This window comes from Pseudorasbora parva, chromosome 20 (genome assembly GCF_024679245.1).
Source record: "Pseudorasbora parva isolate DD20220531a chromosome 20, ASM2467924v1, whole genome shotgun sequence".
Classification (NCBI taxonomy): domain Eukaryota; kingdom Metazoa; phylum Chordata; class Actinopteri; order Cypriniformes; family Gobionidae; genus Pseudorasbora; species Pseudorasbora parva.
The window spans coordinates 3,631,648-3,643,723 of NC_090191.1; the positions used below are offsets into that span (position 1 = coordinate 3,631,648).

A 12,076-nucleotide genomic window follows, 5' to 3' on the forward strand; every position below is an offset into this window, starting at 1 on the left:
TATGATCGGTTCAGGTTTCGGAGAGGGGATGCTTTGTTGTGTCAACTCACTGCTGGAAAATACATATTCCTACACAGCTTTATTTCAAAAACAACTTGTTAAACACGAAATAGGCCTAGGTCAGAAATATTATAAGAAATATAAATAAAAGAAAATAAATAAAGACAGTTTAACATTTTTAGCATATGTTGGAGTAGTTTATCTCTCTCTCTCTCTCTCTCTCTCTCTCTCTCTCTCTCTCTCTCTCTCTCTCTCTCTCTCTCTCTCTCTGAGAATATGTGCCGAAAGCTTGTCAGATTTTACTTTCACTTTCTGTAGTGAATCCACTGACTCGCCTTCATGATTTAAAATGGAAAAATTAATTTCAATATTAAGATGTGACATTACTAATTGTCAAATGATGGACAACGATTCAATGATGGACAAACAATGCACGACAATGCTGAAAATTGCCCCAATCTAAAAAAGAGTTGCATTAATCAGAATTCAGCTCGAAATCAGACAAAATCTGTGTATGCCCAGCTTTACAAGGCCCTAACAATGACAGCAGCCCTCCATGACTGAGTTTGGAGACCCCTGGTATAGAGTGTCCATACAGTGCACACAGATTTACGCCTAGTTTATTTTTTATAAATCCCAATACATTTTGTATGTATGCAATGTTCATACATCAGGCCCGATACTATAAACCCTACCTTTGTTTTGTTCTCTGCACAGGCTATGTGGATGCAATCTCACTGCTCAGTCCTGTGAGAGTTTGTCTTCAGTTCTACAATCATCAAACTGTGTCCTGAGAGAGCTGGACCTGAGTAGCAATGACCTGCAGGATTCAGGAGTGAAGCTTCTTTCTGATGGACTGAAGAGCTGTAAGCTGGAGATATTAAGGTTTGAGTTTCAAATACTTTCAATGATTTTTCCCATTAAGCTAATTACTAAAAATCACTCTGCTGATTTTATTCAGTATGCAATTACTGTTTTTCTTGTTCAGATTGTCCATATGTAATCTCACTGTTCAGTGTTGTGAGAGTTTGTCATCAGTTTTACAATCCACAAACTCTGTCCTGAGAGAGCTGGACCTGAGTAACAATGACCTGCAGGATTCTGGAGTGAAGATTATTTTTGATGGACTGAAGAGCTGGAAGCTGGAGATACTGAGGTAATTATTTTTCCTTTTTTGGCAGTGTCTGTAAAGTCACTGCTTCTCAACTGCACTCAGATTGGCCATACTTAACTAATATGGAATTAGATTTGTGCCAAATGTTTTGAATGTAACTTTTCAATAAACTAATACAAATTAAACATTTAAATTAAACACTAAAGAAATTAAACACTAAAGAAAAAACTCTGAAACTGAAAAAATAAGTCTGTGCCATTCTGGCTCAAATCCCTTGTGTGGGCGAGGCTGATGATTCTAATTGGCTAGTAAGTTTTTGATTGACAACTTCTTGACCTGGAAGTGAGGATTTCAGTGTAGTGTTTACAATTGTGAGAATCTGCAAGCAGCTTCCTATTTTATTTTAGTAACAAAGTTTGACATTTTGACATGTTCGATTTATATTCTTTCTTTCACTAAGACTTCAGGGGAAGTATTGCACCACTGTTGTCTGTGTGGGATCAAATCCATTATTTACTTTTCATTTAAGAACAAGATATAATGTGAAATTTTTTGAAGGGGAATACTTATTTCTTCCAGGTAATGATAATTTACCATAAAAAAAATATTTTATGAAAATGACAGTGCGCTCAATTAAAAATGGCACTTCAAATTTTGACCTCTGGTGTTTACTGACAATGTAGAAATACTTTGTTCCTGTTCTTAACTACATTACTGACTATACTGGAGTATAAATGTTTCTGTTGACTTTTGTTACTTTTGAGACTGAAACTACAGAAAATAACAGCTACCACCCGAATGACTGTGTTATTGACGTCTGACTGCCAAACTAATGTGTTGCTCTGTGTATTTTTAGGGTGTCGGGCTGTATGGTGACAGAGGAAGGCTGTGGTTATGTGTCTTCAGCTCTGAGGTCAAACCCCTCACACCTGAGAGAACTGGATCTGAGCTACAATCATCCAGGAGATTCAGGAGTGAAGCTACTCTCTGATACACGCAACCACCCAAACTGCAGGCTGGAAAAACTCAAGTATGTTGAGCAGGAAGAGTGTTTAATAAGTTCTACTATGTTGTAGTGCACTTCCATAACTCACTGAAATTGAATTAACATTTATGCAGTATATAATAATAATAATAATAATAATAATAAATAAATGAGTAAAGTGCACAGCTGTAAAAGAGCACAGTAAAAGTATCAGTGTTAAATTAACACAGTCCAATCTACAGAGTAAAAAAAAGTAATACTACAACAGTGTTGAAGCTAATTAGATAATTAAATGATGAAGTAATAATTAATCCTCATATGCTCCTAGTTTCCTGTGCACTATTAGCCTGACAAGCCAGACCCACATCAAGATGTTTGGTCTGGAAACTCACCGTTGACAGGGCTCAATCTGAGGGGTGGGATAAACGGTTGTCTTTCAAACTCCCTCTGCACGGCGTGCACACAATTAGATAGCGCTACAACCAACCAGAGCAACGAAGGTGAAGCAGAGCTAGCTGACAGATTAAACTTTTGCTGTATCCGGTCTGGAAAACTCTGAACACATCTTCCCGTTTTAAGAATGACTTCAGTGCCGTTCTTTGTTTTTTTCTCAGAGAAAAGCTTAACACCAAGTCTTCCAGAGTCGCAGTCAAAGCTGATTCGAAAGACCGCCGTTCGCCAGTTCCTGTGTTTACTAGAAGCATGCAAGCGCAACTCGGCCGTCATTATGTTAAGCGCCACCCACCGACTCTATACACGATGCGATTGGCCTGACCAGAGTTTGGTTTTTACAGCTCAGATGTGTATAGGACAGAAGTTGCTAGACGATACTCGTGGCAGATTAGATTTGCTGCCGCTAGGGTGCATCTAGATTTCTAGGCTAGTGCACTATGACACTGAACCAATTAAATAGGACTGTCAATTGATTCAAATATTTAATTGCGATTAATCGCACAATTGTCATGAGTTGCCTCACGATTAATCACAACTTAATCGCACATTTTTATCAGTTGTAAATTGATCTTAAAGGAATGTTTCAAGTTTTTAATACTCTAATCAACATGGGTATGGACAAATATGCATGCTTTATGCAAATGTCCGTTTATTATTAACAGGTAAATAAACCCTTAGCCAACTTTTTTTTAGTTAATTATCTGCAAGACTGGGGCTTTATCAATGCTCTTTATTGATTCGAGTAAATGTTTTAACATTTGGGTATAAAGTGTTTTAATTCTATAATAATGGTCTCATTCTCTCTTGCGCTGCTGCTTTGCTAGCATGAATGAATGAATGAATGAATGAATGAATGAATGAATGAATGAATGAGCATCGTCGGCATCGGGAGTTAACGCAGTTTGAGCCTGTGGCTCGATTGATAAGGCTCTGTGTCTACAGACATTTCACCCTCCTCCCCTTCAGGTGAAGGTGGGGGAGAAAAGTCCTCTACTTAAGATGACCACTCTGTTGCAATGCTACTGGCGTCACTCCAGTCACTATCCATCTTTGCGAGTCAGACAGCTGTCAAAGGTGCCCTAGAATGAGTTGAAACAATATGTTAAATTGTTCTCTGATATCAACATAGAGGTTATGTGGCTTATTTAAGGGCAAACATTGTCCAGATACAGTTTTACAGGTCCATTTAAAACCCTAGAAATTGTCCCTAGGATGTAATGCTCTGTTTTTTTTCTTATTTGCAAGGGTCATGAATATTAATGTTGAGCTCTGCTCTGATTGGCTTATTTCAGCAGCTCACACAAGTTCAGTTGTTCTGCAAAGTGGCTTGTGAGTCCTGACAGAACACAGACGGACTGAATGAATCTTTAAGCAGACCATCTCAAATGGAGAAAATGCAGCTTACTTTGGTGTTTTCAGTTCATCCGGGTGCATGCGAGAGAGAGCTTGCATTCATATGGATGCCAGATTGCACATGTCTAGGTAAAACACCATATAGTATACGTGTTCTTTTTACAGAAAAGCTTTGATTGGGGGATTTAATTTACTGAAATCTGGCAACCGCAAGCACGAAGGCTGGAAGTCTCTTCCTTCCCCCCGACAAAACCAAAACCAGTGCTTTTTGTTCAAGTTTTTATTTTTTAAACTACGTTTTAGACTTTAGACATTTTAGACATTTAGTCAACAATATTGCATGTTTATATAATGTTAGTCACAATGTAGTCTATGCAGTGACTGGGATGTACTCTGAAATACAAGCATGAAAAAACATACTTCAGTTCTCAAAAATATAAATATATGTTTTTTAAAACATGAATTGTAGCCTTGTCAAATGATTATCGTTTTAACTTATATGGTGGAGAAGTTGACGTTAGCTAGGATTGAGTGAGCGATCTGTAAGCAACTAAACTAATGTAGTATGACATACGCATCTACAGTTGTATTTTGTAATACAAAATAATATTAACCTTTGTCATTAGACACACTATTTACTTTTGTATGGTTCTTGGAGTTTCCTATTGTTACTGTACTAGCATTGTGCATTATATAGACACTGCTGTCTCTAAGAAACTTTCAATTTAATCAGAAATTGTTTAAACAGTCAATAAGTGGATAAATCACTACTTACTGCTTGCAGGAATATAGTTGGAATCTGCCCTTTTTTCAGTTTAAGACGCTGAACGAAGCTTGCTTGAAATGGGCCGAACAAACGATTTTGAATTAAATTGTTGCGGTGTTCAATATAATAAACATCAACCATGACTAGGGCTGCACGTTTTCAAGTTTTTCATTAACCGTTAACCGACGCCCTTAGCGGTTAATACTCGGTTAACCATAGTGTGCGTCAGGGTTATTATTTTTAGTTTATTAAGTTGACAACCGCCATCTCCGTAGTGAGCGCGCCTATAGAGAGAAATGCACATCGTGGATTACATAATCAGAGAGTAGCCTATTTCTTTTCATTTTAAATTGTTAAAAGACATTTCAAGCTTTCTTAAGATATATTTCATGTCTGTGAGGCCTACGCTGAGTTTCGTTAAATTAGGATGAGATGCGCTCCAGTTCACGAGCAATGCAAGTGCAACGCCTCTCTAATGATGCTCGGGTGTTGGCTGTAGAGATGGGACTATAAGTCACACTTTTTTCATAGTTTGGCTGGTTCTGCGACTTATAGTGAGGTGCGACTTACACATCAAATTTAATTCATACAAGAATAAACATATAGCCGCGAGAGAGGGCTCTATGATGCTCCTGTAGCCTACCCTTGAAAAAGAAAATAACTGAAAACAGAAATAAAGCTCTTGTGACCGAGCGTTCGTGCAGTGTTCGCCTAAAATACTTTGTCATAAGAAAAACAATAAACGACAGCCGTCTGAACATTCCTTCCTTTATTCTCCGTCACACATGTAAATCACCAACCTGAAAAACCCCAAAACCCGCGACACTCCAGTACCAAAAAAGTGCGCATGCTCCACCCTATCTACGGCAAGCCCAGAGGGGAAAAATACATTGCACACATACATAACGAGCGCCAGTGCGTACCAAACGAATACATTATGTGAGATCAAATAAAGTCTGTTACACTCTTAACTGAAATATTAACTTAAAGACAACAACTTAGAAAGACTGAACACAAACAAAATGCCCCCATAAAGAAAATCAAATTCTGCAAATTACAAACTGCATTTAGTAAAATATGCAGCCGAGAAAAATTCACACAGCGTTTGACTCGTGCGGCTGAGCCTCTCCCGGCATCTGTTCATCTGGGAACTCGTTCCTTCAGGTCTGGCCATCTTGCTTTCAGTCCGCAATTAGCTTTTTTTTCTTTCTTCATTACAGTTAAAGTAACCTCTGCTTTTCGCTAGTCCCTCACAAGTTTCTCACTTCAAACTTTCTTTCTTTCTTCTGCTCAGTTATGCACAGCGAGGGCACGAGCGGATGCGTGCCTGCGCGCGCAGCCCCCGCTCTGCTTCTGCCCTAATGCGATTATTAATGCTAATTATTTATAGTCCAGTGCGACTTATAGGCCTATATGTTATTTTCCTCTTCATGACGCATTTTTTGACTGATGCGACTTATACTCCAGAGCGACTTATAGCCTGAAAAATACGGTAAGCACTGCATTGCAATACTTGCATTTTGCCCCGTCACTCTCAATTTTAAAGTGCTCCCACACTGTACTTTTCTTTGACCGCTTCATGTTAGAAAACTGGTCATGACTTCTTGTGGATATTACAAATGTCTGGGAGCGCTCTGGCGGTCTCTAGTGGTGCAAAAATATATTACAACTAAATTCAAATCACGCCATTGACGCCACTTAACCGAGCAAAATGTTTTACTCGGATACGCAATTTTTAACGGTTAATCGGTTAATCGGTTAACCATGGACACCCATAACCATGACTGTTGACATTTTTTATCTGTGGGAAGGGTAGGAAAAGTCCTCACTTCCCCTGCACAGCCTGGAACATAACATTTGTGCAACATGTCCTCCAATCAATATGCCTATATAGGTCGTTTGTCACTTCCTTGAAATACGACCCATATGAGCGTTTACTAAAGTTGCGCCCCTATCGACAATATTTTAATTAATTAAGTATGACGCACAGGAGCGTTTTCTAAAGTTTTCCTTCTATTGACAGCAGGACACTTTCATTTAAAAGCATTTTTCCCTTTTATCTGCTTAATATTTCCGGTTTTGCATAGCTAAATTGGTAAATCATTGCACTATACAAGAACAACATGTGATCATGCGATCGTGAGTTCGCTCCCAGGGAACACATGTGCTCATAAAGTGTGCATGCACTATAAATCACTGGGTAAGTTTAGGGATGGGGTGGGTGTAGTTGTTAATTAAAAACAATATTTTTGCTAAATGGAAATAGGACAAATGGTGGTAAAAAGTCCACACATTGCATTAAAATGAACACACATTTTGATTGGTAACGATAGTCAGACGTCATTTCATGATGTCAGACGTAATGCGACATTGTCATTATTTTTACGCCAGCTAGAGGGCGCATGACTTTAAAACGTAAAAATTTAGGTCGTAATAAGCTCCTTGAAAAACGACCTATAGAGTCATATTTTTTTGGAGGACAGGTTGCATTTGTCTCCATGGGCTGCCGTTTTTGCTATTCTTGCATGACACTTGTTTACCTGTAGTCCCGCAGATTTGTCTGCGCAGTTCCGCCTGACATGAACATGTTCGGACATATGCACATGTTGGGGCGTACATATTAATGATCCCAGCAATTGCGTCACAGTTGCCGTTATGTTGAGAATCACTTATTTCACGCTTTCGTGTTTGTGTTTTTTATGCATGAGATTTAAATAAGAAGTAGGAGAGACTCACAGTATGTGATGAACTTTTATTATTTCACTATGGCAAGGTTAATTCAATTTTTCATTCTAGGGCACCTTCAATCAATCTGTCACTGCAGGTGCTCGCCCCCCGCTCAGCCCCGCCCTTGGTTTGTCCCCTCTGTCTCAGCTGGGCTCTGCCCACTTTGCGAGCATTTTTCAAATATTGCCAGTGGGTGGAGTTAGGCTCTGAACAGGGGCTGAGTAACCCTTTAATGAAACTTAAATCAACAGAGCATGAAGACTAGACATGCATCAAAGGTCATAGAGGTTAGAAGAATTAGTTCATGTCTCTTAAGCCTGAGCTTAAAAATGTTGAATAAGCAGTGATTTTTCTCATTTTAACAATATAAATTAAACTCATGGATGGTATTGTGTCTAAGGGCTCTTCGGATCACTGAAATGAATCTTAGACATCTGTGATAATTAGTTTGCAGGATTAAAAAGAAAAGTAGTTAAGAAGGATGTTCCACATTATTAAGCAGGCCACAGGTTTCAAGCAATATGGGAAAGAAAAAGGAACTTTCTGTTGCTGAAAAGAGTCAAATAGTGCAATGTCTTGGACAAGGTATGAAAACAATAGATATTTCATGAACTTAAGAGTGATCATCGTACTGTGAAGAGATTTGTGGCTGATTCAGAGCACACACGGGTTTGTGCAGATAAAGGCAGAATGAGGAAGGTTTCTGCCAGACAAGTTCATCGGATTAAGAGAGCAGCTGCTGAAATGCCATTACAAAGCAGCAAACAGGTATTTGAAGCTGCTGGTGCCTCTGGAGTCCCGTGAACCTCAAGGAGTAGGATCCTCCAGAGGCTTGCAGTTGTGCGTAAACCTACTATTCGGCCACCCCTGACCAATGCTCACAAGCAGAAACGGTTGCAGTGGGACCAGACATACATGAAGACTAATTTTCATGTCTTGTTTAATGATGAGTGTCGTGCAACCCTGGATGGTCCAGATGGATAGAGTAGTGGATGGTTGGCCACCATGTCCCAACAAGGCTGTGACGTCAACAAGGAGGTGGTGGAGTCATGTTTTGGACCGGAATCATGGGGAGAGAGCTGGTAGGCCCCTTTAGGGTCCCTGAAGGTGTGAAAATGACCTCAACAAAGTATATAGAGTTTCTGACTTACCACTTTCTTCCATGATACAAAAAGAAGAACCGTGCCTTCCGTAGCAAAATCATCTTCATGCATGACAATGCATCTCATGCTGCAAAGAATACTTCTGTGTCATTGGCTGCTATGGGCATAAAAGATGAGAAACTCATGGTGTGGCCACCGTCTTCCCCCTGACCTCAACCCTATTGAGAACCTTTGGAGCATCCTCAAGCAAAAGATCTATGAGGGTGGGATTCTGACATCCTGCAAACTAATTCAAGCAGAAACTCTCCAAAAATTCTCAAGTTCAATGGGTGCAAGTATTCACAAGTATTGTGAAGGTGATATCAAAGAAGGGGTCCTATGTTAAGATGTAACTTGTCCTGTTAGGATGTTTTTGACTGAAATAGCTTTTGATTTCAGTAAACATCACCACCTAATACTACAAATTCAGCAAATGCCTGTTTTCAGTTCTTTACAACCTATAAAATGTTTTAAATCTGTTGTGCATTATAATTTGGAACAGTACATTTTCAGTTTTTTTTATTTTTGAAATAAATACTATTATCATTAGGAGATTTGTTGAATAAAATTTGAATTATGCCCTAATGGTTGATGATTTGAAAACTATACTGACTGTCATTTGCATTGACTAATCATGAAAATCATAGAAGGATATCATTTGCATAATAATTTGGAACGTGGTTTATGACCCAAGACCAGTAGTGAGAAATGAAGACCAAGAGTCAGGAGTGCAAATAATTAAAGAAAAATTTACTGAAGAATAGTTTGCAGTTTCATCAGCAGAAGCCAGCTTCAAGGAGTTTGTAGGCTGCGCTCCCTCTCTCACCATCTTGTCCCGCCCTCGTCGTACCGTACATACAATTGTCCCAACAGTTATACCGTTTTCATGGTCTAGCCACGTCATTACTGCAATGTGGATGATTCTGATTATCTTAGAAAAACTTGCACAGTCGTGGTAAATTTCCACACATTGTCAGTAAATCTGATGCACGTCTCCATAGACGTGTCACTTGTTGACACTTTTGCCCCGGAATTAGGCCCGTAGTGACCTTCCAGATCGGGAGCAGGCGCCAGCTTGCCCTGAACAACAAGTCACCCATCTCTTGTGTTGTCCATTCTCAACTCTGATCTGTAACACAGAATATTGCGCACATACATAGATACTCTCCAAGGTTGGAGCTGAGTAGGCTCCAGTTCTAACTAAAATGTTCCCAAAAACATGCTGATAACATCTGCTTTCTCTCAGTGAGAGATACAGACAACAGTACAGGCAATATTAATCTTGCCTCTTTAATGTTTCAGTAAAAGGACATAGAAAATGAATAAAACAATAAATTAAATGAAAGACAAATCCATATTTAATATTTGGAAGCCGGGCTAAGTGAGAAAACACGGTTACTGCACTCCTGGCATGTTAGGGGTGTGTTATACCTCCAAAATTTGGTAACACTTTATAATAAATTTCAGTTGTAAGTGTAATGGCAAAATAATTAACTCCGTCGCTTCACTGAATAAGAGACAAAAATTAACCAATTATAATTATAAAGGTTTATTTAATTAAAAAAAGTTTCTTGCAAGAATGGTTGATGCAACCATGCCATGTCATGTCCTGCATATCTCACACCATGGGAAGGTAAACATATGGCTATACCAAGATTTGCATTTTGCCACAACACTCCCCCCTTTTTATCACATGTTGATTAACAAAGATTAAAAATGTAAATCATGGTAAACACTTTAAAAGTTAAATGTTAAAAATCAAACTAAATCCAAACTTAAAGATTAATGCTAAATGTTATAAATGTAAAACCAGACTTGAGCAAATGCTCTTATATTATTAAATTAATACTGATTAAATTAATTAAACTAAAAAAGTTAAATATTAAATGGTATTTAAAATCAAACTAATATTAAACTTAAAAGTTAAAGATTAAATGTTATAAAAAAATCAAACTATTAAACTTAAAAGTTAAAGATTAAATCTTATTTAACTAAAATCAACCTAATTCAAAACTAAAGATTAAACATGATAATAAAACGACAAAAAAATGACAATAAAATATAAAAATTGAAATAAAATACAATCAATAATACAAGCAAATTCAAGTCACATCACACTTATACCCTTCATCTCTGATTTTTACATAAGTGGTCACCCTCTCGAATTTGTGAAGGAAGTTAGAAAATATGCAAAAGGCTGTTTTTGCGAGATATAGTCTCTATTTTCATAGCAAGCATAGTATAGTCTAAAGTCAAAAGAAAAAATGTATCCAAGTAATTCCCTAATCCTTAGGGTTCTCGTCATTAGGCCTATCTAAGTCGTCAGTCATATCATAAAATTCGTGCATCCATTTTTCATATTCCTCATTTACCGTCACTTTAGCCATTTGAGGTGATACTATTGATGTCACCAGTCTTCTCACCAGTCCTACTACACATTGAAAAACACATGGTAAACACATCAATATCAAACAATTACAGCCATGATTGGCAATACAGTGTATCCTAACATCCCTCTAGGCCTGCTATCCACCCAAACCATGTGTCATCAGCTTCCACAGGTTCCTTCACTGCCATTCTCATGTGATCAATGATGCTTGCTACATTGCTGCTGTAATCTGGAATGTGAAAACAACATGACATTTTTTCAACATTTTTCAAACTCCCCCTTTTTCTGCTGTTCACATCTAAACTGTTTCACTTCCCCATTCACCATTGTTAAAACATATTTAGTGCTGTTAGCTATTGCTAGTACAGTCCACGCCAACCCATTCCTTTGTTTATAGTCACTGCTGTTCCCGTTTGGAGTGTGTGGGCTACTTTTGAGCACACATCAAGGATGCTCGGATCTCGTATCACTAGCTCTTGAAATTGTCTCTGGTTTTCGACTTTTCACAGAAACAGTTGCTTGATATCTTTCAATGGGCTCTAACTTGAATGTTGGCTCTCTCAATTCCACACTTGGCAGATGTTCCTGCTCCTGTATCGATCATGGCAGGTGATGTTTATGTTTGACCTCTGCCAGCACCGACATGTGCTTCCTGTTGTCCTCCTCTCGGCTCCTCCTCCTCGGTCACCGCTGGGACCTTTCTGCAATGGCTTGCATGTACCCACGTCGCTCTCTCTGCGACCTTGACGCCGGTGTGTGTCGTCAACAGCACCACGAAAGGTCCTAGCCACCTTTTCACCTTCCAGCTCCTCCTCAGGGTCGAATCACCACAAAATCACTCAGTTCGATATTGTATAGAGGAATTTCTGCTGGCTTTCCCTGAGTCGCCTTTACCTGCACACAGATGTTAGATAACACAGACACAACACATTTCCTTTCAATAGTTCAACAAACACACTCTCACACAGATATATATGGATGGAAGCTGTGGTTTACCCCTTTTCATGCCCATAAAAAGTGGTTCTCCAAAGACTATTTCAAACGGACTTAAATTTGCTTTGGGTCTTTTTCTCATTCTCATGTACATAAACACAATTGGTAGGGCCTTTACCCATGTGAGTCCAGTGTCCTCACAGAATTTTGCCAA

At 38.7% G+C, this 12,076-nt stretch overlaps 1 protein-coding gene across 1 annotated transcript in view; it reads left to right on the top strand.

Moving 5' to 3' along the window:
- The first annotated feature begins 556 nt into the window (after positions 1-556).
- Positions 557-12,076, top strand: part of LOC137049974 (uncharacterized) — a 79,636-nt gene continuing 68,116 nt past the window's right edge. The window contains exons 1-4 of the mRNA XM_067428722.1: positions 557-579; positions 718-885; positions 989-1,156; positions 1,971-2,144. Coding sequence (XP_067284823.1) covers positions 557-579; positions 718-885; positions 989-1,156; positions 1,971-2,144 — 533 coding nt within the window. The remainder of the gene's footprint in view (positions 580-717; positions 886-988; positions 1,157-1,970; positions 2,145-12,076) is intronic.